Source organism: Elephas maximus, chromosome 26 (assembly GCF_024166365.1).
Source record: "Elephas maximus indicus isolate mEleMax1 chromosome 26, mEleMax1 primary haplotype, whole genome shotgun sequence".
Classification (NCBI taxonomy): domain Eukaryota; kingdom Metazoa; phylum Chordata; class Mammalia; order Proboscidea; family Elephantidae; genus Elephas; species Elephas maximus.
The window spans coordinates 16,060,466-16,086,768 of NC_064844.1; the positions used below are offsets into that span (position 1 = coordinate 16,060,466).

A 26,303-nucleotide genomic window follows, 5' to 3' on the forward strand; every position below is an offset into this window, starting at 1 on the left:
TCGGGCAACCATTCTCACCCCCCTTTTCTGAGTTGTTCCTCCCTCATTAACATAAACTCAGTGCCCCCAAGGGTCCTATCTAATCTTTCGAGTTGCTGTTGTCAGTTTGACCCCATAAAGAACATTCTTAAAAGAGCATAATGCTCAAGGCACACCTTTTTTACTAGTTCAGCTGAACAATTGTTTGGTTTTAAGATGACTTCAGGGGCCAACTTTCTATTTCTTTACAGTTTTGTACACATTGCGTCTCTGAGTGTTTGCCTTTCCTGCATTTGTGCGCATATAGGTTCACTATGCACACATGTTTATCGCCATTAACGTGTGTGCATATGCAGGCAAGTGTGTATCTGTGCAAATGTGTGCAAAAGTTGTCGTGTGTGTGCATTGATGTGTGTAGCATGTGCCTGTTTGAGTACATGTGTTCCTGGAGCCCTGGGAACGGGCAGGGCTGGCCCTGGGGTGCCCTGCTAAGAGAAAGGGGTGGTTGAGGATTGGTGGCATGGACCGTCGCCATGGCTGCATATCCCTGAAATCCCCTCTGCCCTCAGCCCTCTGCTCTCAGCAGGACTCTCAAATATTTTCATCTCCTATGGGAACTTCCTGTTCAGCTTCCTGTTGTTCTTGGACTTTTCATTCTTAGTTTCTTTTTTTAAAAAGTTTGAAATTCTTTAATCTGCCTTTTTATTTTGCCCAGAGAGGCACTGTGGTCCCCAGTCACCACTGGGAGAGGAAGAAAAAAAATCTTGCCAGAGCAGGCCAGGTCCCTCCTTGCCCAGCTGGAGTTGGACTCTCGGGATTTGAGCACAGACCAAAAACTCCTCTTTCCATCAAGAGGAACTAAGTCTGTATTTTGTAGATATCCAAGCACTTCTGCCTGCTGTGTGCCAGTGCAGAGGGGACTGGGAGTGAAACAGAGGCCAGGCCGGGGGGCTCAGGCCGTGGAGGAGCAGACAAGGCAGCCCTCTAGGACCTGGCTAAGGGCAGGACCCAGGGGTTAGCAGGCATGGTGATGACGCCTCCGTTCTGCCCTTCCTCCCTCCTTTCCTCCGAGAGCAGCCAAGAAAGGATTCCAATACCTTCATCTGCCTGTGCCCACTCAACTTGGCCCAGCAAACCCGCTAGCCGCCCCCGCCCCCGCCACCATGTAATTCCTCCTTGAGGACTGTGCTTGTGCTCTTGCTGTGCCCTGTACTTGCCACGTCCTTCATTTTCCACCCACCCCTTCTCCATGTGGGTATTCCTACTGCCCCCTTAAACACCTCAAGGAAGACTTCCCTGGTGCTTCCATGCCTCAGGGAATGCTTTGTCTATGGTGTTCTCTCCTCAGTGCTCCCTCCCCAATGCTCGCTCTCTGGTACTCCCTCTCCAATGCCCTCTCCCCAATACTTCTTCTCTGGTGTTCCCTCCCTAGTGCTCCCTATCTTGTGTTCCCTCCCTGGTACTCCCTCTCTGGAGCTCTCTCTTATGCTCCCTCTCTGGTGCTCCCTCCCCCATGCTCCTTCTCAGATGCTCCCTCCCCAGTGCTCCCTCTCTGGTTTTTCCTTCCTAGTGCTCCCACCACCTGCCCCTCTATCTGGTCCTGTGGGTTAACTGTCCTTATTCTGTAACCTCTGTCTCCCACCTTTTTTTTTTAGTGCCCCCAACACCTGCCCCTCTATCTGGTCCTGTGGGTGAACTGTCCTTATTCTGTAACCTCTGTCTCCCACCAGGCTGTGAGTTTTGGGTTTCCTGGCATCCTCCAGCAGGTCCCAGATGCCTGTAGACCCACCCTAGGCCTACCCTCTGCAGTGGTATCCTGGGCTCTGAACTTGTTCTCGCCTTTTCCCTCTAGATGCTCCCAGAGGGCAGGCCCCTGTCTGTTTTTCTCACTGTTAATTGCCTGGGTCTGTCGGTCCTGAATAAATATGTGTTATTTGTCTTTTTTAATTTTAGTGCATTGCCAGGACAAACTCATCTGTGTTTAACCATTAATGATTGACCCCTATTTTGCTCTTAGAGGGGTTTTCATTTTAGCAGGACACAAACTCTTTTTTGTGTATTCCTTTTTAACCCAAAGGATGGGTGGAATTTGGCAGCACCCTGGAGGAGATGTGGAACAGCGGTATGCAAAGGAGCTTCAAATGCATCCCCAGTTTCTAGCTGAGTGACTGGCCACGGTCACTACTGTTGTTGTTAAAAGGTATCGTCAAATTGGTCCTGACTCATAGCAACTCTATAGGACAGAGTAGAACTGCTCCATAGAGTTTCCAAGGAGTGCCTGGTGGATTCGAACTGCCGATCTTTTGGTTAGCAACCATAGTTCTTAACAACTACGCCACCAGAGTTTCCCCATAAATGTTTGAACAGTGGGGTGAATGAGAGACAGGGAGATATAGTGCAAGGACCACGGCTCTGGGGTCTAAGAGAGCTGTAACTTTCTGTGGGACACTGGACAATTTTCTTGCATTGGCCAAGTAGACACTCAGCCCTGCCTTGCAGGGTTGTTGGGAGGAGGGCAATACCAAACGCTCAGAGCTAGCCCCTCGCAGGACGCAGGACAGTGCCCAGTAAGGATGTGAGTGAGAAACCTCTCAGCCAGTTCTCCGGAACTAAGGGAGCGCCAGCACCAGCCGTTCCCTGGGGCCTTTCCTCTTCCTCCCTGGCCTGAGGGGGCTCCTTGGACTCAGTGTTTATATGACTGGATTGTTCCTCTGGGCCCAGCCCATGCAAACAGCATTCCTGGAATCTGTTGTTTATTAGCAGGGATGAGAGGCGGGACACCACTTGCTGGGTAAATCATCCCTCTAAACCTTATCTCAGCCCAGCACCTTTAACAACAGCCTTTGCCCACAGCTGCCCCCTGGAGCTGCTGCAGCCTAATGGGGTGAGTTTGGGCTGTGAGCCTGTCATCCACACCCACCTCCAAGGAATGCTCCTTCCTCTCCTTCTAGTGCCCCCTTTATAAACCTTCCCTCAGGACCAAGGAGGGAGCCTGACAAAACCAGTTCGACCTTGCCATCCAACTCCGTTTGTATTGAGAAAGCCCACATCACTCCAGACTCCCAACCTCCCAAGCAGGGATTTAAGATGGACCCTTTAAAACGTTTCCTCCTCCTCTGACACCAGACTAACTAATCCCTGTTACTTCAGCCCTCACCAGACTTCCAGTGTCCTCACAGTCTCATGCCCATATGGCTTGATCATTCCTGGGCTGAGTTTTATCAATCTTCTGCCTTTTCCCTCCTCCTCAAAGCCTCGCATTGGGTCTCTGTCACCTCATACCTACCATCAGCAGCCTCCATGAGATGCCCTCAACCTCCTTTTTCCTTTAGGTCTTCACTGACACCTGCCTGTTCCCTGCAACCCTCTCATGTGCAGGCAGCTTTCTTCTGGGTCTGGAAGTAGGGTAGAGGTTTTCCTTGTCCTCCACTGATACTCTGAAGCCATTTTTACTCATTCCTTCAAAAATGCAAAACAAACCACTTCCTTCAAGTTGACTCCGACTCATAGCAACATTGTAGGTCAGGGTAGAGCTGCCCCACAGTGTTTCCAAGGCCGTAATCTTTATGGAAACAGACTGCCACATTTTTCTCCAGCAGAGTGGCTGATGGGTTCGAACCACTGACTTTTTGATTAGCAGCCTATCCCTTAACCACTGTACCACCAGAGCTCCTTGAATTTCTATTGATTTCCAAGAAGAGTTACATGTCCACTGCATTTTGTGGTCATGAAACCTATGAACTAGACCTGTGGTTTTTTCAATTAATGTTCAGCAACTTAGGGGTTACCCCATTGCCATTGAGTCAGTTCCGACTCATAGCTCCCTATAGGACGAAGTAGAACTGCCCTGTAAGGTTTTCAAGGAGTGGCTAGTGGATTTGAACTGATGACCTTTTGGTTAGCGGCTGAATTCTTCACCACTGGGCCATCAGGGCTCCAGTATAGAGGTTGTTGTTGCTGTTTTTAGATGTCATCAAGTCAGTTCTGACTCACGGTGACTTTATGTACCACAGAACGAAACACTTCCCAGTCCTGCGCCATCCTTACAATTATTATGCTTGAGCCCATTATTGCAGCCACTGTGTCAATCCATCTCGTTGAGGGTCTTTCTCTTTTCCACTGACCCTGTACTTTACCAAGCATGATATCCTTCTCCAGGGACTGATTCCTCCTGAAAACACGTTCAAAGTATGTAAGATGCAGTCTTGCTATCCTTGCTTCTAAGAAGCATTCTGGTTGTACTTCTTCCAAGACAGATTTGTTCATTCTTTTGGCAGTCCATGGTATGTTCAATATTCTTTGCCAACACCACAATTCAAAGGCATCAATTCTTCTTCAGTCTTCCTTATTCACTGTCCAGCTTTCGCATGCATATGAGGTGATTAAAAAACACCGTGGCTTGGGTCGGGCACACCTTAGTCTTTAAGGTGACATCTTTGCTTTTCAACACTTTAAGGAGGTCCTATGCAGCAGATTTGCCCCATGCAATGTGTCTTTTGATGTCTTGACTGCTGCTTCCATGGATGTCGATCATGGATCCAAGTAAAATGAATTTCTTGACAACCTCAGTCTTCTCTCTGTTTATCATGATGTGGTTTATTGGTCCAGTTGTGAGGATTTTTTTTTTTTATGTTGAGGTGTAATCCATACTGAAGGCTGTGGTCTTTGAGCTTCATCAGCAAGTGCTTCAAGTCCTCTTCACTTTCAGCAAGGAAGGTTGTGTCATCTGCATAATGCAGGTTGTTAATGAGCCTTCCTCCAATCCTGTTCTTCATCATATAGTCCAGCTTCTCAGATTATTTGTTCACCCTACAGATTGAATAGATATAGTGAAAGGGTACAACCCTGATGCACACTTGTCCTGACATTAAACCATGTAGTATCCACTTGTTCTGTCTGAACAACAGCCTCTTGATCTATGTACAGGTTCCTCATGAGCACAATTAAGTGTCCTGGAATTCCATTCTAGCTTAGAGGTAGGCACAGTGAAAACTGTTGGATTTAGCCAAGTCTGAGATTTTGCCAGGCAAGTAATGCCAAGTTCCAAGGAAGCTGAACATGTTTGAAACATAGTAATTATAGTGAAGATGGAATCTAAGCTGGGTAAAAAGGATCATGAAGACAAAAGCAGGATAGTCGGAGAAAAGGTGATGTGATCGATGGATTGGAACCTTGTCAGTGGATGATCTTCAGGTGGATACAAAAGTAAGTGCACCTGGAGGCTAGAAGGTTGTGGTGGGAGAGCGAGAAGCTGGTGGCTGAGTCTCGGGGTGGTACAGTTATTGATGTTATTTAGGAATGGGGAGTCTGTAGGGGAGAGGCTGAGTTGGGGTAGGAAAAAGTTGGAGGCCAGGAAACTGGGAGATCAGGGTATGAGAAGGGGCAGCCACATGGATGTTAAAGCCTTAAGAATGAAGTCAGGGGACAGAAACATGACTCAGGAACGACAGTCTTCAATAAACAAGGGGAAGAGCTGGGAGGTCAATAAAGTTATAGCAATCACAGATGATATGGTTAGATTGATTGTGAATCAAAGAGCTCTGGTGGTGTGGTGGTTTAGTGATAGGCTGCTAACTGGCCTCCTGAATGGCTCTTGGGATCCCAGAAATCCTCAGTCCTCACTTTGAAAACTCCTACTCCATCCCTGTCTTCAACAGCTTTAGCAGATTTTACGGTGGTATCTGCTTCTTCTGTCAGTGCCTCAGTTGATACAGGAGAAGAGGGTTGGGAAAGAAATGAGCCGTATGCAGGTAAAGTCGTGCTTTACACTCCCAGCAACAGGGTATGCCTGCACCCCAAGTTGCTGCTCCCTGATGGTGGACTTCTGGGCAGTTGTTAGGTGCCGGGACGGCACCGACTCATAGTGACCCTATGCACAACAGAACGAAGCACTGCCTGGTCCTATGCCATCCTCACAACTGTTGCTATGCTTGGGCCTATTGTTGCAGCCACTGAGTCAATCCATCTTATTGAGGGTCTTCTTCTTATTCCCTGACCCTCTACTTTACCAAGCATGATGTCCTTCTTCAGGGACTGATCCCTCCTGATGACATGTCCAAAGTATGTGAGACATAGTCTTGCTATCATTCCTTCCAAGGAGCATTCTCGTTGTACTTTTTCCAAGACAGATATGTTCGTTCTTTTGGCAGTCCATGGTATATTCAATATTCTTCGCCCACGCCACAATTCAAAGGCGTCAATTCTTCTTTGGTCTTCCTTATTCATTGTCCAGCTTTCGCATGCACATGAGGCAATTGAAAACACCGTGCCTTGGGTCAGGCGCACCTTAGTCTTCAAGGTGACATGTTTGCTTTTCAACACTTTAAAATGGTCTTTTGCAGCAGATTTGCCCAATACAATGCATGTTTTGCTTTCTTGACTGCTGTTTCCGTGGGTGTCAATTGTGGATCCAAGTGAAATGAAATCCTTGATAACGTCGGTCTTTTCTTCGTTTATCATGATATTGCTTATTGGTCCAGTTGTGAGGATTTTTGTTTTCTCTATGTTGAGCAGAAATCCATACTAAAGACTGTAGTCTTTGATCTTCATCAGTAAGTGCTTCAAGTCCTCTTCACTTTCAGTAAGCAAGGTTTTGTCATCTGCATAACCCAGGTTGTTAATGAGTCTTCCTCCAATCCTGATGCCCCATTCTTCTTCACATAGTTGAGTTTCTGGGATTATTTGCTCAGCATACAGACTGAATAAGTATGATGAAAGGATACAACTCTGACACACACCTTTCCTGACTTTAACCCATGCAGTGTCCCCTTGTTCTGTCTGAACAACTGCCTCTTGATGCACGTATAGATCTCTCATGAGCACAATTCTTTCGGAATTCCCTTTCCTCGCAATGTTATCCATAATTTGTTATGATCTGCACAGTCGAATATCTTAGCGTTAGTCTAATATCTCAGGCAGAGTGGTAGTTAATAAGGGATATGATGGCAGGGCAGGGACAGGTTTCCAGGTAGTAGTCCGTTCTCTTCACAACCTATCCACGCTCTGCCCTGGTGCTCTTTGGGGACTCAAATTGTAACCTCATACCTCACAGCGCCTGCTCTGGGCATCAAGTGGTCTAAACTGCAAATCATTCTATTTCCACTACCTTTTGGGTAAACCAAGGCTTCAAACCAGTTTGTATGGATTCAAATCCCAGCTGAGAATTTTTAACATTTCTGACAAACTCGCAGGCGATGTTAATGCTGCTGGTTAGGGACCAATCCTGACAACCACTAGTAAAGCGGTGGCTCTCAAAATTTGTTAAACATAAGAATCACCTGGGGATCTTGTTCAACTGTGGAGTCCAATTCAGTATATTTGAGCTTGAAGCTCTGGGGTAAACACACAGACAGGCAGAATCTAACATTGTCTTTTAGTCAATGAGAAGTCTTCCAATGGAATTGTCACACGTTCATACAGGCCCCTCGTCTGCCCTCCAAAGCCCCTGAACTGCGTGTGTCACAGGCTTTTGGCAGAGAGAGAAGCTGAGGTGGAAGGAGGAATGGGTGGTAACCAGTCATGGCCACCAGCCTGTTGCGGAGCCAGGAAAACAACTTTCAAAAGAGGGATTCTTTTCACCTCATCTACCACTCTGAAGCTGCAGTGCTTTCTACTCCCAAGAGTAGCACAAATACCCATCATCATCACATCTCTCATCCGGGACCACTTCAGGCTTCCCCCACAGGCATATGCCACTGTGGATAGGGATCTTGGAGGCCACCTGGGAACATTGTCGCAGTGCAAAGCAACACACTGAGACCTGGGCCCAGGAGGTAATGTGACCAACCCAAGGTCACCCAGCCAGTTGGAGACCGTGTTGGGCCTGGAGCCCAGTGATCAGGGTCTCAGGTAACACTCCTAACCGCTCCCCCCCACCCCACACTCACAATCTGCCTAGATTATAGCTTCATGTGTTGGACTTGCCTCCGCTCCCAAATTGCAGGTCCAAGAAGGCTGTGCTGGCTCACAGGACCTGGTGCTCAGAAGAAGTTCAATAAATAATTGTGAATGGGCTGGGGAGGCTGGCAAGGGTTCCAGTTCAGTGAGTGGCCAGGGTTAGGGAGCTACGGAACTGTGGTTAGTATTAAAGATTATTTCTGATAAGGTCAAGGTCAGAAGGCCAGTCTATAGCCTGGATGGGGAAGTCAACCTTTGGAAGGCACAAGGAAATCAGTCCTTGATCAGGGCTAGGGATGAGTGTCTCGCTGAGGTTGAAGGTCAGCCAGTCTCTGGCTGGGGTGAGAGGCCAGTCTGGCTGAGGTCAGCCCTTGGCCTGGGTGAGGTCTGGGGGCCTGGTCAGTATCTTCTCCTTGCAAAGCAAATTGGCCTCTCTGGTGCTCCACCCAGCACCCCTGGCATCCTGAGCGCTCTTGCCCTGGTCCAGAATGTCCAGTGTTCCCAGTAGAGATGAAGGAGTAGGCTCCAGCTCTAAGAGTAAGGTACTCATGAGAGGCACTGAAGGTCACTGAGTTGGGTGCCCTTGCTTCTAGGGCTATCCTCAGCAGCTGGTTTGGAACGCAGACCCTGTATGAAGGACGCAGAGACTAAAAAGCCTTCAGACCGTTGTAGGCATTTCCTGTTTTCCTGTGAACTAAAAACTCAGCTTCCTGCTTGGAAGAGTCCATAGGGACGGTTTCTTTTTTTGGTGGTGGGGAGGAGTGTCTGGGGTGGAGGATGCAGGCTTTGTTGAATTTCAGGACCAGCTCTCAGGGTCCCATTAGGAGGTGGCAGGGGAAGAAGGGTGGGAAAGGAGAGAAAGAGCCCCCAGACATCTCTGCCTCATTTCCTGGCTGGGCTTTTGTGTTCGTATCCACAGCTTTTAGAGAGAGCAACATGTCTAGTTCTGTCAAACAATTACAAGTGTTTCAAACAAAGGTGAGATTTCCCTGGAAAGAAAGCAAAAAACACGCAGGACTGTGTTGGAACAATACCCAGGAGCAGTGTAGAGAGAACTGGGTCTGTTCAGATGTGAATCCAGATCCAGGTTCAAATCACAGGCACGAGCCTTGGATCTTCCTTCCTGCTGGCAGTGTTGCTTGAACAATTTACTGAGCCTTTCTGAGCCCCAGGGCACTCATTTCTGAAACGGGGTCTTAATTGCCACCTCGCAGGTAGCTGCCAATGGACGGGAAGGAGAAAATAGTGCCCGCCTGTTATTGAAACCAGTCTCCTTGCCTTTAGCTGGGCACCAAGGGGAAAGGGGTACATGGGCAAGAGAATAGAAGCACATCTGATCCAGAAACAAACTACTCAGCTCCACTTCTGCCAAAGTTACACTTCTAGTCCCAGGCCCCCTTCCCTCCCAGCCTCCTTTGCAGCCCCTACAGGCTCCTTCTCCTCCTCTACCCTCCTCCCCCCATCCCCTCCAGCTCCGGCTGCTTTTATTGTCTCATTGGGTGGTAGCTTAGGGAGGGCACATGGGGCAGTCAGTCAGAGAGCAGAATTTCCTGCTTGGCCCCACCCACCTCCCCTTTGGTTGCAGTTCTCCTCACCAGGCTAGACTCTGTCTGCTTCTCTTCCCCTGCCAGGGGTCTCCCAGGGAATTCCACCCCGTCAATGTCCCTGAAGAACACAGATTTATACATCCTCATACAGGCTCCCAGATGGTGCAATTTGCATTGGGCTGCTCACCAAAAGATTGAGGGTTCAAACCCACCCAGTGGCACTAAGAAAGAAAGACCTGGTGATCTGCTTTTGTAAAGACTACAGCCAAGAAAATCCTACGGAGCTGTTCTACTCTAGCACATGGGGTCACCATGAGTCGGAATTGACTCAACAGAAACGGGTTATGGTCTGAGGCATGTTGCTTAATTGCACTGAGCCTCTATGTGCATCACTAGCTATAAAATATGACAAAATACACGCCCCCATGCTCAGCTGGGATGGATGGAACAGAAAGCAGGGCCATTTAAGGAAGGCCAAGATCTGTGAGAAGATGTTGGCCAGGACTGGCCCACTGGTCCCATTCCCACGGCAGGACCAGGACCGAGCTCCAGAGAGGCTGACCTTGGCTAAGTGGGTGGGCTGAGAGTGAAGGGGGGCAGGCATCCAACCCAGCGATGCTCTGATTTCATCTGGCCCTTGGCGTGCTGTCTTTGCTGTAACTACCCTTGGCCTCCATGGACAGTGCTTGGTGGGATGGGTCCTCACCTTTCCCCTTCCTGGTGGAGCCTCCTGAGAGCAGCTGAACAGCTGGAGGCACGGCATCAGTTACTACCATTTCACAGCCAGTGGCCATGCTGACACCTACAGCTCTCCTGAGCAGTAAAGGTCCTCCTCGTCTTTCTCCTCCTTTATCCCAGCCTGAGCATCTCTCTTAATCTCTCCTCCTCCTTCTCCTCCTTATTCTCCCACCTTGTTTCTCAGGACAATAATGTGAAAGTGAGGTTGTGGTTGTTAGTTGCCCTCAAGTCGGCTTCAACTCAAGACAACCCAATGTACAACAATATGAAACATGGCCCAGTCCTGCACCATCCTCCCCATGTTTGGTGTGCTTGAGTCCTTCGTTGTGGCCACCTAGGGGGCTCATCTATTGTACAACATTCTGTTATGATCCATAGGATTTTCACTGGCTGATTTTCAGAAGTAGATCACCAGTCCTTTCTTCCTAGTCTTTCTTAGTCTGGGAGCTCTGCTGAAACCTGTCCACCATGGGTGACCCTACTGGTGTTTAAAATATCAGTAGCATAGCTTCAGGTATCACAGTAACATGTAAGCCACCACAGTATGACAAACGGACAGTGAGGTTGGTTTAGTATATCTGGTGATAACACAAAGGACTTCTATGTGCACATTTTGTAACCCAAGAAGCAGACGATTGGATCTTCTCTCTCTCACTCTATAGCTAAATCTATCTATTCTTGGGTTGAGGCAGAGCCCAGCCCTGATGGCCCTGGATTAATACATTCTCCCAGAGAGGAGCCCTTAAAAAGCCTAGTTCCCCAGGACTGGTACAACCTCATAGCTGGGGGCTGCAATCATTGCATAATCACAACATTGTTCTTCTCCCAGGAAAAACACCAACCCAACCAGCTGCTGTGTTTCGGGATCAAAATCCCCAAAGAAGGCCTCCAGTACCTTGATTTGGCCTCTCCAATGGGAAAGTGAAGGCTTAGTGAACTCTCAGCACGCTTTTGTTTCTTCTGAGGGAGCCCCCCACCTCCTACACCTCACCCTGCCAGTCTGCCCTCTGGGATGCTTCTGGGACCGGGAATGAGTGCTCACTGGTTCATTCATTCATTCTCTGAAATACATATGAATACAGTTCAGTTTCACTGAAGATCACAGCTGCTTCATCCCACACTCGAGTTTCCCTTGGCCTGGCTTTATTTCTTCTCGTCATGGCACGTGTCGCTTTAGTGTGGTCCTAGGTCCAGGCAGATAGGACTCTCGCCCTGGCCCTGTGATTTAGGTGGCTTGCCCTCGCCCTTGTCCAGCTGCTCCCTTTCCAAAGGTCAAGGAGCCAGCTGGCCCTCTTCTAGACCACCCTCTGTGTGTTCAGGGTGCTAGAAGCCCTGCCCTGGTGGCCCAGAGCCCACGTCGCACCACCTAGTCCGTGGGTCCATCCTCCCAGGGTGAAACCCCTCTCCTAGCATGGACATCTCAGACGGAGGGCATGGATGGAACCTGGACAAGAGGGCTTGGTGTTCACACAGGAAAAGCCAAGACACTAGGGATGTGAGACACAGCTTAGAGAGGAAAGAGAAGTCTGTTGGTTGGGGCCAGCTCTCCCCAGGCGACTGAGTCCCAGGGAGAAGCTTCAAGGAGTCTGAGAATTCTAAAGTCAAAGCAGGTTGTTGTGAAGGTATGTTCATCAAGGGATGAGGATAGAACATACTTTATTTAACAACAGTTTGATTTAGAGCTTAAAAGATATCAAGCCATGTGGTATGTGGGTCTCCATTGCACTCTTGCTTCAAATGTCAGGGCAGCCTGGATCTTCGAAAGCATTACGTAATCCATTTAATGGTGATGCTGACTGCTTGCTGTGGAAGTTCTGCAAGGGCAGGGATTTGGGTTGGTTTTGTTCACTGATGTCTCTCTAGTGTCTAGAGGAGCAGCTGTCACATAGCGGAAACTCCATAAAAATTGTGAAACAAGTGAGTGTGCTCTGTTGTCCTCTGCCCTGTCTGTAAGTACTTTCTGTATGGCTTCTGGGGTCAGCCAGACCTAACCTGTCACTGCCTTCACAGCCTGGGCAACTTTTGGTTCTTTTATTTGTAGAATGGGCATAAGAATACAACATTTCATGGAGTCCTAAGGACTAAAGCTATCTTAGCCGCAATTTCCTCATCTATAAAATGGGGATAATTAGAGTGTCTATAAGGGTTCTGGAAACTCTAGTAGTGTGGTGGTTAAGAGCTATAGCTGCTAACCAAAAGGTCGATGGTTCAAATCTACCAGGCACTCCTTGGAAACCATATGGGGCAGTTCTACTTTGTCCTATAGGTCACTGTGAGTTGGGATCGACTCAATGGCAACAGGTTTGGTTTTATAAGGATCCCTGGAGCCCTCGTGGCATGGTGGTTAAGAGCTCTCCTACTAACCCAAATGTCAGCAGTTCAGATCCAACAGCCACTTCCTGGAAACCCTACAGGACAGTTCTACTCTGTCCTATAGGGTCACTATGAGTTGGAATCCACTTGAGAGCAATGGTTATTTTTAATTTTTTTTGGTATAAGGAACCCTGGTGGCACAACAGTTAAGTACTTGGCTACTAATGGAAACATTGGCTGTCAAACCCAACCAGAGGCTCCATAGGGAGAAAACCCTATGGGGCAGCTCTACTCTGTCACATGAGGTTGCTATGAGTCAAAATTGACTCAATGGCACCTAACAATAACAACAACAGTATTTTTGTCATACAATTTCTGTGAGGATTTAAAGATGAACTGCTGAGCACAATGTCTGGCACAAAGGGAACAACAAAATAAATTATTAATAAGCTAAAGAATAAAACATGTATGGTGGATTGCAGGTATTAGTGTTCAGGAAGGGGTCCTTTCAGAGGCCCCCACTGCAGCCAGTGGGTGACTGCCTGCTCCAATGTGCACAAGGACTGAAAAGAAGTGATGTGTCTATCTGTTCCCTGCATCTGGGTCCCAGGACTGAGGCTGAGCTGATCTCAGCTCTCAGACAGCATTTACACGATCCCATGGGGGAGATGAGACAGTGATACATGAAACCTCCCATCACACAGAACTCCCAGGTACCTGTATTGAAGGGTAGGTGGGCTGGGCTCTGTCCCAACCACAAAGACTGTTGTATTGGTTTCTGTCTTAGTCTGGGTTCTCTAGAGAAGCAAAACCAGTAAAGTGTATAAATATACATATGTAGAGATTTATATCAAAGAAACAGTTCACATGATTGTAGAGGCTGGAGTGTCCGAAGTCCGTGGATAAGGATAGAGGTTTTTCTCGATTCACACAGCCACAGGGACTGGTGAATCCAAGATCAGCAGGTTGGAGAGCAGGGCTCCTGTTCTCAGGCTGTAAAGATTGATAAATCCCCAAATCTGCAGATGAGGTGATAGCTCAAGTCCCAAGAGCCAGAGGTCAGACAAACAGGAGGCAGCTGCAGGATCCTTGAGCAAAAAAGCCAGAACATCTAATTATATTTGGATGCAGGCCACACCCTCAAGGAAACTCCCTGTCAACTGATTGGCTACTCACAGCAAATTCGATCATGGGAGTGATCACATATAAACACTGAGAATCAGGGCCCAGCCAAGCTGACACACAATCTTAACCATCACAGTTTCTTAGGGCTACCGTGACAAAATACCATAAATTGGAAGGTTTATAAGAACAGAAGTGTCTTTTGTTTACAGTTCTGGAGGTTAGGAGTCCTAAATCAGAGCGTTAGCCATGTTGATTCCTTCTAAAGGCCCTGAGGGAAAATCTGTTTCTTGCTTCTTTCTTAGCTTCTGGTGATGGCCAGTAAGCCTTGGCATTCCTTGGCTTGCTGATGCATCTTCACTTGGCCTTTGTTTCTCTCTGTCTCCTGGTGTCTCGTCTCTTTTATAAGAGCATCGCTCAGATTGGATTAGAACCCACACTGCTCTGGTATGATCTCCTGGTATTTTAACTAATAATGTCTTCAGTGATTCTGTTTCTAAACAAGCTCATTTTCACAGGTGCCAGGACATCCTTTTGGGGGACCGCAATTCAATCCATAACAATCATGAAAACATTTTAAATAAATTGAAATGATTCCTGTGATTTTGCTAATCGCATGTTGAGAAATGAAAGAGGAAGCTGCCCCAGCTCCCCAAACCTTTTCTGCGCTGCTTAAAGACAAATGGCCACCTGGAAGCCCTTCCCTGCCCTTTGCCTGTCTATACCCTCTTCACCCTTCAGGGCCCTCACCGCTGCCTCCTCCCGGAAGACTGCCTTGATAACACACACCTAACTCCTTTGTTTGGACTTTCCTGGTGTTATCTGCAGGCCTCCTGTGTTTCTCCTCTCTGCTTTACACTGACCATCTGTCTTGTCTCCTGTTATTTGTATGTTCACTGAGTGCCAGGACCTTGTCTTTGCTGCTTGAGCTCCCTTCCTGCCCCAGAGAGGGTCCTTCAGTGGTGGGTGAGGTCTGTCAGGTGCCCTTGGGAGTGCTGATGGGCAAGGCATCTGGAGGATGAGGGAGAACAAACCAGAGAGGGAAGAGAGAGTGACCTCCTTAGGCCAAGTCCCTCTTCCCATGATGTAGGCTGAATGCTGATAAAGAAGGAAGTCCCTTAGAGAGGAGAAATAACAGACACTGTGCATTGTGCTTTACAAGCTTTTATCACACTGATATTTCACAACAGGCATTTGAGAGAGGAGGTCTGATGATGACCATTTTAAAAATGAGGAAACAGGCTTAGAAGGGTACAGTTACTTGCCCAAAGAGCAAGAGCTAAAGCCAAACCTTAGTTGCTGTGGACTTACTAAGCCCATTTTGTGATGCACACCCTTGCCTTCTTTTTGGTAGATCTCGGTAGCTCTGAGGATGGAGGGCTAGCTACTCCCCAATGGTCCCTCAGACGACATTCTGAGACACATCACCACACACACACACCCATTGCCCTAGAGTCAATTTTGACTCATGGTGACCCTGTGTGTTACAGAGTAGAACTGCTCCATAGGCTTTTCTTGGCTTTAAGCTTTGTGGAAACAGATTACCAGGTCTTTCTTCCATGGCATTGCTGGCTGGGCTCAAACTGCCAGTCTTTAGTTTGGTAGCTGAGTACAAACTGCTTTGGACACCGAGGTCCCCTTTGAGACACATGCAGACATTTTATTAACACGAAGGTGCAGAAAGAGTCTTGTGGCCATCCTGGAAGCTCCATGAATAATACAGCTCTCTGTCCTGTTGGGTGTTTCCAACAGTGCCTTGCAGGAAGGGTCCTCCTGAGGCAAACACAACCCTTTTCCAGTGGTAAGACCAGGCTGTCTAAGGGAGTTAGGGAACCAAGACCCCATCAAGACAGTAGGGAGACACAGGGCAGTTTAGGGATCCAGCCTAGGGTACCATCCCACAGTGTGAAAGACAAAGGTCACCCTAGATTTTTTTATTTTTTTGTAATTTTTTATTGGCATACATAGAGGGATGTGCACAGGTCATAAGGTACAACTCAATGAATTATCACAAAATGTGCATACCTGTTGGCTGCTCCCAGCTCAGGAAACAAACCTTAACCAGCACCCCAGAAATTTTCTCATCCCCCTCCCATCCTTCACCCGTTATTGTGTGTAGTTGGAAATCATTCATTCTCATTGCTACAGAGCGTGCCATTGCGTGAATGTACTACAGTTAATTTACCCGTTAAAAGTGGATAGGCTTCTCTGTTGAGACAAGGGCGTACAGTTATAGATCTGGCTTTACTAGATCCTGCCAAAGTCTTCCAAAGTGCTTGTACCATTTTATACATCACTAGGGCTCCTTCAAGCAAGATGCACTTGTAGGCACTTTGAATACACACTATTTAGTCAACCAGCTATCCATTTCAAGAGGGTGTATTCCTGATAGCGCCAAGCTAACTAAAAATGTAAAATGTAAAAATGTACAGCATAAAATGAACTACCACACTGGTAATATCACTGTCTATGCAACCATGTTTTAAAGTAAAAAACAGACTTTATTATGTGGGTTTGGTGCCTTCTTTTCACCACCTTTCTCTACCACTCCAAGCACTATGACAACACATGCCTGGTGGTTCAGCCATGTTATTACCTGTGGATTCTGGGTGCTGGTGACAGTGCAGGACTATACAAAGGTACAAGAAAATAAAGAAAAGACAATCTTTCCATAGATTGCCTCTGCAAGGGATCTATTAGACTGGCTGCTTCTCAGTTCAGGAGCATGGCCACACAGACAGGTTGTCCTGAGCAGCTCTGGAGCCATCCAATCCTCGTCAGGGACCAGTGGCCACAGCTTCCCTGGAACAGGCCTGCCAGTGCCTGGCTTTCTCACCTGGTTGGTAGTGGTGGCGGGGGGGATAGGGTGGTGATTTTCCAGACCAGGGACACTGATTCATAATTGACCTTTCTCATAGCTTCAATGTGGTTTGTCTCTGGAGCACACAGATTTGAGAAGATGAGTTTCCTAACATTTCTCTTCTGGGCCACAAGCTTAGGGAAGTGTAGAGACTGGTCGTATTTCACTTGGTGAGATGCTTGGAGATGTATTCTGAGCTTCCTAGAACCCGTTAAAAAATCCATTGCTGTTGAGTTGATTCTGAGTCATGACGACCCCATGTGTTGCAGAGTAGAACTGCTTCATAGGGTTTGCTTTGGCTGTAATCTTTATGGATTCAAATTGCCAGGCCTTTCTTCCACGGTGCTGATGGGTGGGTTCGAACTGCCAACCTTTAGGTTCCAGATGAGCACAAACCACTTGCTTTACTCAAGGATCTCATTCATTTTTCATGGTTTTTATTTAAAGTCATGGCAAGACAGACCAGCTGATGGGAAGCTTGGTTCTCCTTGGGTTACTTACCTAGAGACAGCTGCCTGCATCAGAGAGGGAAATATGTGATAAACATACCCTTATTCTTGGGGTAAGGTGCCCTGGTGGTACAATGGTTAAGCACTCAGATGCTAAGTGAAAGTTGGCGGTTCGAACCCACCCAATGGTTCCGGAAGAGACGAACCTGGCAATCTGTGCCAATAAAGACCACAGCCTAGAAAACCGTATGGGGCAGTTTTACTCTGTCACATGGGGGCACTATGAGTCAGAATTTATTTGACAGCACCTGCAACAACATGAATCCCTGGTGGCACAGTAGTTAAGAGCTTGGCAGCTAGTCAAAAGGTCAGCAGTTTGAATCCTCCAGCCGCACATTGGAAACCCTTTGGGGCAGTTCTACTCCGTCCTATAGGGCTGCTATGAGTCGGAATCGACCAGAAGGCAATAGGTTAACAATAGCATGGATCTGGAGAGCTATCTTCTACCTTCAGGCAGATGGGCTGCGTGGCTGAGAGAAAATAGTGAGTACTTTCAAGACAACACATCAAAGTCATTATGAAGAAATGATTTGGGGGACTGAAAAAGTGACAAGTTAAGCCATCATTTCACCTAAGGATGACAAATTAAGCAAGACTTCAGCCAGTTCCATAACCTTTAAGGGATAGGGAGTTTCGGCTAACTGAAATTTCTGATGTGCTCAAGAGTGTGCTCTTGGAATTTCACACATTCTTGAAAAATCAGTATTGGAGAAAGAAGATGAGGAGGCTCACATAACCCCGGGCAATATGAGGGGAGTGGCGGGAAGGAGACCAGGCTGAAGAAGGAACCTGGAGAACCCAGAGTCCCCTCGATGGCCACAAACGATGGCTGGGCAAAGGAGGTGGTGCCAGCTGAACATGGCCTCACTGGCCAGTCTAGGCTCTAGGCCAGCCTGCAAGGGGCTTCCAGTCTAGCAGGAACGTCTTGAACTCCAAAGGCCTGATGTTCTGAGCAGCACGTCAGAAATCAAGTCCTGAGAGGGTTTGCTTGGCTGAGAGGTTCGAATGGGTCCTGGTTGCAAGGAGGCCCAGCATTTGCTTCTCTAGAGAGACAAAAGTGAGAACACAGTGGTGCCTGTTCTGCTCGCTCACCAAGGCAGAGAAGACAGCTCCTGAAAAAGGCAGCTGAGAGCCACATCCAGTCTGCACCAAATCAAAACCAAACCCATGGCTGTCGAGTAGATTCTGACTCATGGCGGCCCCATGTGTTACAGAGTACAACTGCTCTATAGGGTTTTCTTGGCTGTAATCTTTGTGGAAGTAGATTGCCAGGCCTTTCTTCCATGGTGCTGCTGGGTGGGTTCAAACTGCCAACCTTTCAGTTAGTAGTCGAGTGAAAACTGCTATGGCCACTCAGTCTCTTTCTCCAGTCTGCACAGGCCCCCTGTATCCCTTTGGCTGGCAGCCCCAGGAGCACAGAGGCAGAGAGTATGAGTTTGCATCCTTTCTGGATCTTCCAAAGAGAACAGGAAAGCAGAAACTTATGTCTAGGAATTTGGGAATTTCGAATTGTATGAAAGGCAAGAATCTTCATTAGCACCACTTTGCCACTCACAAAGGAGATAAAAATGCTCACTGGGGTTGAAAAATAAGATTTAACATCATTGTATTTATTAGGTTCTGAAACAATACACATTCACATCCTTCTGAATACAGTACATTTGGCACAATAATGTTTACAATGAAATAACACTAATGAATGGCAAGAGATTAAAATTACATCCTGAAAGAAAAAAAAAATACAAATAAAGCATCACAATACCAAAAAAAAAAAAAAATCCCTAAAGTTGAATATATTTTATATTTAGCCAGAATTATTTTGCACATAATTTAAAAAGAGTTTTTTTTTTGTTGTTGTTTTTTTTAAGCAAGAATGCATTTCTTTTTTTTCCACCTTTGGAGAAAGTAATTGTTTCCACTTCACAAAGTCCATAATGAGAAAACACAGGAGAACAGCTATCCTTCATATATTTTTTGGCATATTTTTGCAGTCCACTTTTTTTTTTTCTTTGAGAGCGAGCCAGGGAGAGAGAGGGAAAGCTGGAAAGATTAGAAAGAATCCGCAGAAATGTAACAGTGTGCCCGTTTCCAAGCTCTTGTGAAAACTAAAATGGAACAATGGATACTCAAGGAACAGGCAAGCCTTTTTTCTGCAGACCTGCGCTGGATTTAAACCTCCTTACGTGAGAACTTCATCAGCTCCAGCCCCACGCTGGAGACATCCCAGCCAGCCCTGCTGTGGGTGCTGAAGGGAGCCTTGCTGGGGCAGGCTAGCCACTGACAGACTGCCTGGAGCTGCTGGGTGGAATGTATTATTTGACTTCCCAGCAAAAATGCCAGTTGTCCAGTAGAAAGGGCCCAAGCCCCGCTGGCACGCGACTCCACCAAGCCCTGTGGACAAGGCCATTTTGCATTGCAGTTAGGTCTTGCCTGGTCGTCCAAAGTTCATAACGGCGAGGGAAGCAGGAGAGAAGCAGACAGCAGTAGTGACATATGGATATGATGGGCAGCATTGTCATGTCTTCCTAAAAAATGAGATGATGCCACCGTGAAGACCGTTTCTGTGCTTGTACTCATCTCCAGAAGATAGCCTCTCCCCAGTAGGTCAAGTTACCGAAGATAAATTAAATTAATCTACTGTTCTTCATGACTTCACTGGTATACCAAACACATGAATCGCTCTAGCATAATATTTCATATTTGAAAATTATCCAAAGAAGAGATAATAATTACACCTGAGTTTTTAAAAAATAAAAACAAAAAGACAACTGAATGTCATCATTGGTAACAAAGGCTATGACCAGCCAGCTGTAAATATGGACACAAACTCTCTATGGGCTCAAGATAGTCACTGTCCAAGCTTTGAAACCATCATCAAAAACATTGTTTTCTCTTTCCCCTCTCTATCAGGGCAAAATAGAGCACAGGAGAACTATACACGAGATTTAATATAGCTTAATATATGTTTACATCTTTTAAAATAAACCAAAATGAAATAAACAATACAAAGGACCCCCGCCCCCAAAAAAAAACAACGCATCTTATCTCTCGGTAACTTAAACCAATACACTTACAGAGTATTGCACCTGGACACTGTTATAGTTATTCCTTCATAGACTAAAGTTTTAGAATAGGTCTAATCATGCAGCAGTTGACGCCTCTGTATTCAATGAATTAATTCCACAGGCCTTGCAGCAAACACTATATACAAAAAAGTCTCAAATGTACAAAAGGCAAAAAAGCTTCATTAGTGCGACTTTGCCACTCACAAGTATATATATTTAGGGGCAGCTGGGAAATCCACGTGCAACGGTTGGAATGGATCCCATTCTCTGCTAAATCAGTTCATTAAAATAGGTTATCCATGACCTCCGGGGAACATCTCCACAAAGCCACGGAGAACCCTTGGAAATCAAAGAACATAACACTGTTAGCCTATCTACAGGAGGTAACATCGCATCCGTTAAATAGTGTCCACATGAGTTACTGCTTCATGTCATACACCAGCAAAACTCCCAGGACATCTTGCCACATTGTCAGTTTTCCTACAAGTTGCTCTTCAGTCTCCTGATACCATCAGCCTAACTCATGTTTAGCCACATTCTGCTTGTCCCCAAAGCAGATATTTCATATTTAACTTCACATGTTTAATTGTTAAAAACCACGACACAGTAGTACTACCATTTTGCAGAAGTGTGTGAAAATAACACATGGCGGCAGAAAATAAATAAGAGTTTATGCTGGGAACTTAGGGCGAAAGTGGAAAGAGAAATTGGGGGCCGAGTTTTTCTAGAATCCTAGTGTCTTGGCCACCACTGCAGTGGTCTTTGTGTCCAGGGAGAACTTTAATAACAAGGAGCACTACTGGCTTCCTTCTCTCTGAACTCGGATAGCCCTCATTGCCACTGAGGCATTCATAGCATAAACCTTGGACAACTGGTTACTCACTGTACATTAGCCCTTTAATATCTACCTGTATTAACTGGAATTTATATCTTTTGGCCAATTAGGAAGTGCATTTTACATGTTCCAAGGGTTAACAGAGTTCAAGATCCTTTTTTTTTCCCCATTAAAAGAGTGATTTCTTCCACGAGATAACAGACTTACAAGACTTTGGCATGCCCAACAGCTAACACCAAAGCAAGCAAGAATTAGCCATTCCAGAGCAAACTGACACAACTAGCCACCTGCATCCCTCCCAGCCTCCCTCCCCTCTTAGGGCACACCCTGAAGGCACCCAGCCCTATGCTGAAGGAGCATCTGTCTCTTCTCCTGGACAGAAGGGCAGGGAGTGGCAGGCCGGACACAGGAGGGATGAGAAGCGAGGGTGGTCAGGCCCTCTATGTCCAATAGCAGAGCCAGAGCGTTCTTGCTTGTTTTTTTTTTTTTTTTTTTTTTTTTGCAGTTAAAGGACTAGAAGTTGCTTCATTGCCAGGTGACCCTGAGGAGTGAAACCAGGCTTGCCAACAGTCCAAGCATGGCAGTGTGTACAGCTGACTTCTGACCCAACATGGTTCTGCATTACTGGCAAGGCAGGAACCAAGAGTGCCTTTTGGTCACCAGGTAGAAGGAGAGGGGAGCTGGCCTGGGTATGGGGGTGCAATAAATAGATAGCGTAAATGGGATTGGGGCTCCGGGGAGAAATAATTCATGACCTTCTGAGCCTTTAGAAAGCAGGAATTTTCTCGGCACCCCTTCTTGCAGCATCGAGAACCTCCACCTGGAGCGGCCTCTCACAGCATCAGGTCTTCACCAAAGTAGGAAAAGCCTTTGAATTCCTCCTGGTTGATCTGCTTCACAATCGCTTCATCCACGAGCGTGAGTACCGGCTCTTCCCGGGTAAAGTCTTGGTCAAAGTTATTGACGTCTCTTTTGGTTTTCTGTGGGAAAAAAAGAGAAAGCACTGACTCAAGGCTGACCTTCTCCTCCAGAGCCCCCCAGAGGGAGTATCGAACTGACCATCCTCATGGCAAAGCAGGCCACTAGCTACTGAGAGCAGACCGGGCTGTTCCAATGACGTAAGGATGGATGGCCCCAGGACCAGGAGGTGACAGAGGAGAAGAAGAATGAGTCAAGGTGAGAAGGAAGAGGGGTGAGAGGGTGTGATGGAAAAGCAGGGAAGTGGGATGCCCACAGACACTGTGTGTGTGTGTTTGTGTGTGTGTTTAATGAGAGTGGGATGCAAAGCTCCTCTTTCATACTTCCTCTTCCGGAATCTGCCATAATCCTTTGGCTCCACTGAGGAGCCGGAGACCCAGGGAACAAACGTGAATTCTCCCTCCATATAGTCTCCATAGGTCTTTCTTCCTTCTAGGTAAACCAGCTGCCTTTAAAAAGATTCTGGCCCATGGCCATTCCATGTGTGTCAGAGCAGAACTGTGCTCCATAGGATTTTCAATGGCTGATTTTTTGGAAGTCGATGAGTAGGACTTTCTTTTGAGGTGCCTCTGGTGGACCGCCAAATTTTAAATTAGCAACCCAGTGTATCAACCATTTGCGCGACCCAAGGACTCCTTCCCTGTAGGTAGATCCCCATAAACTGGCCATGTCTGCTCCAAATGACGTCCTCTTTGTAAGCAGGAGGGTGGGTGGGAGCAGAACCTTCATCTGAGAAGCCTTCCTTGATCCCCACATGCTCTCGCCATAAACCCTATTCTAAGTTCCCACATTATTTCTAGTATACTCAACACACTGACTTGCAATGACATGTTTATGTTTTTTTGTCTAGACCAAGAGGTCCTTAAAGGTAGGACCTTGTCTTACTCAATCTGCATCTTTTGAATGCATAAAACTCCCAGCAAACTGATACTGACTATCCAGCTCAGAAGGACCCATACCCAGCTGGAGGTTCAAGTTGCCTAAAAAAGGGCTGCATGGCTTGCGGTCCTTAGGGGCTGGAGATAAAGGGCAGCAATTAATCAATACACAAACAAATCCTAGGTTTTGGAAGAAACTGGGAAGTGTAAATAATGCTGTCTGCCTTTAGAAGGTTTACAATCTAGCTGGGTAGCCAGGAGTCCTGTCTTGAACACATTGTACTGGCTAGAAAAACCTGCATTGAAAAGTCAGGGCTTGGGCTCAGGCTTGAGAAATGGGTTACAATTGTGTTGGTAGAGCCAGGGGAGGAAGGCACCTTGGCAGGGAGAAAGATGGGAATGGGGTTGGGGGTGGGCAAGAACACAGAAGGTGTGCACATAGGACAGTCATTATGCCCAGTTACCCGGGGCAGAGTCCAGTGTGGAGATGGTGGGAGGGAAGGGTGGACTGCAGAGGCCTTCAATGCCAAGTCCCCTTTTCCCTCAGTACATTGTACAATGTTGAGCAGATTGAAGGAGCTCAGGCACTCCTTTTTTGGACACATTAATTAGCATTACCCAGCATTGGGGACGAAATAAGTCTTGTGGACAGATTAGCATTATTATTTATGAAGAATAATATTAATATACGCTAAATTCTGTGGAAGCCAGTCACCTAGAAGATGTTAATATGCAGTCCATGAAACAATTGGTTCTCAGACAAAAGTTATATTTTGTACCCTACTTATGGAGATTTGCAATGTCCATTGGCAAATGAAAGGCTAGGGGAAGTCCTATAGTAAAGAAGTTTGGTTCATTTTGTTTAGGCCAGCCTTTCCCAATCTTGACCCCAAACTTTATTTTTCTTCCTTTTAAGACCCTATTAGCATCTTTTGGGAAGTGCTGCTTTATAATTTCTAAAGCACCTTCACACTTGCTCATTTGATTCTTGGTAGTATTTTCCTGATTTTACAGGTAAGAAACTGTGGCTCAGAAAGGTTTGTTGACTTGCCCAGAACCACCCAACTAGTCAACAGCAGAGCCAGTCTCAAATCCCCGTCTCATCATAGTGCCTCCCATAGCATGAAGGTCTGGAAATATGGACACAGGAGGAATGGGAAGACATAGGGAGAGTCCAGCTCAACCAGGAGGCATTTAGGTAAAGACGCCAGGCTAAAAACAAAGCTGGAAAGGCTTGCTAGTAGGCAGGCATGGAGGAAGGAGGGCTGTAGGTCAGGGGCAGGGGAGCCCATTTTCTGACTGCCCCAGATTCCCAGCAGAATCAGGGAAACAGCATGGATCAGGATGAACCCATGTTTCTAATTGTTCAGCATCCCTCTATCCTGCTTGGGCTCTTCTCTCTGAGTTAGAGCTGCATAGTTCAGTCGGTATCAGGGTGCTTGGAGGGGAGGCAGAGGCACAGAAAACCCAAGCAATAGAAACTAGGACCTGTAGGAGAGGATGTCCTTTGTTGCCCCTTAAAATGAGAAAGCCAAGGAGTGGTTTAGTCATGTCAGCCAGGAGGACCCGGCCCAGAGCAAGAGGACCATCTGTTCTCCTTCTCCAGTGTGTACAGAGAAATTAAAGGGTGGTGGGGTGGGGTGGTGGGGGGCGGGAAGGGGGGAGCCTGTGCAGAGAGGGCCGACAGCAAAAGCCATCAGAAAGGAAGAACAAAAACCATCCCCCCAGTGACACGTGCTGGACTTGGCTGGGTGAATGCCTGGGGAAAGGGTGTGGTGACTCCTCTTCTAAAGATCTCTATTGAAAGAGGGATGGGTTATCCATCCTTGTGGAGCAGGGGTCAGCAAGGAAGGGCCCTATATCTGCAGAGTATGGGCCTGGGGTGCTGTGCAAAACCGAGTGCACAGATGGAAGAGTGGGGCAATGACTTGGGAAGTACTGTCATCTCAGAAAGCAACAAAGGGTCAGCCTTACTGGGGGCCAGAGGGAAAGGGCAGTAGGAAGAAGTAGGCATGGAAGACGATGAAGAGAGGCAAGGAATGGGGCAGATTATTGTTGTTAGGCGCTGTCCAGTCTGTTCCAACTCATAGTGACCCTACGTAAAACAACAAGAACAAAAACTGCCCGGTCCTGTGTCGTCCTCACAATGGTTGCTATGTTTGAGCCCATTGTTGCAGCCACTGTGTCAGTTCATCTCATTGAAGATCTTCCTCTTTTTTGCTGATCCTCTACTTTACCAGGCATAATGTCCTTCTCCAGGGACTGATCCCTCCTGATAGCACGTTCAAAGTAGGTGAGATGAAATCTCGATATCCTTGCTTCTAAAGAGATTCCGGCTGTACTTCTTCCAAGACAGATGTGTCCATTTTTCTGGCAATCCACAGTATATTCAATGTTTTTCGCCAAAACCATAATTCAAAATCATCAGTTCTTCTTTGGTCTTCCTTATTCATTGTCCATGTCATGCATAATCCCAAACCAAAAAACCAAACCCAGTGACGTCATGTCGATTCCGAGTCATAGCGACCCTATAAGACAGAGTAGAACTGCCCCCACAGAGTTTCCAAGGAGCACCTGGCAGATTCGAACTGCCGACCCTTTGGTTAGCAGCCGTAGCACTTAACCACTATGGCATAATAAAAAAAAAAAAAAATTAATAGGCGACTGAAAATACCATGGCTTGGATTAGGTGCACCTTTGTCTTCAAAGTAACATCTTACTTTTTAAAGAGGCCTTTTACAGCAGATTTGCCCAGCGCAATGCGTCATTTGATTTTGGGTCTGTTGCTTCCATGGGTGTTGATTGTGGACCCAAGTAAAATGAAATTCTTGACAACCTCAATATTTTCTCTGTTTATCACGATGCTGCTTATTGGTCCAGTTGTGAGAATTTTTGTTTTCCTTATGTTGAGGTGTAATCCATACTGAAGGCTGTGGCCTTTGATCTTTATCAGAAAGTGCTTCAAGTCCTCTCAGCAAGAAAGCTTGTGTCATCTGCATATTGCAGGTTGTTAACTGATGTTGCTTTCTTCTTCATATAGCCTGGCTTCTCAGGTTATTTGCTCAGCATACAGATTGAGTAAGTATGGTGAAGGGATACAACCCTGACACACACCTTTCTTAATTTTAAACCACACAGTATCCCCTTGTTCTGTTTGAATAACTGTGTATGTACAGGTTCCTCATGAGCACAATTAACTGTTCTGGAATTCCCATTCTTCACAATGTTATCTATAATTTGGTATGATCCACAAAGTCAAATGCCTTCTCAGAGTCAATAAAACACAGGTAAACATCTTTCTGGTATTCTCTGCTTTCAACCAAGATCCGTCTGACATCAGCAATGATATCCCTTGTTTCACGTCCTCCTCTGAATCTGGCTTGAATTTCTGGCACTTCCATGTTGATGTACTTCTGCAACCACTTTTGAATTATCTTTTCAGCAAAATTTTACTTGCATGTGTTATCAATGATATTGTTCGATAATGTCCTCATTCTGTTGGATCATCTTTCTTGGGAATAGGCACAAATATGGATCTCTTCCAGTTCGTTGGCCAGAAGGTGTCTTTCAAATTTCTTGGCAT

The 26,303-nt window shown here is 46.7% G+C and overlaps 1 protein-coding gene across 3 annotated transcripts in view; it reads right to left on the bottom strand.

Annotated features, from left to right (window-relative positions):
* Positions 1–21,337: 21,337 nt before the first annotated feature.
* Positions 21,338–26,303, bottom strand: part of PRKCE (protein kinase C epsilon) — a 625,949-nt gene continuing 620,983 nt past the window's right edge. For all 3 annotated transcript variants that reach the window (XM_049870334.1, XM_049870335.1, XM_049870336.1), the window contains exon 15: positions 21,338–21,844. In XM_049870334.1, coding sequence (XP_049726291.1) covers positions 21,698–21,844 — 147 coding nt within the window. In that variant the 3' untranslated portion in view covers positions 21,338–21,697. The remainder of the gene's footprint in view (positions 21,845–26,303) is intronic.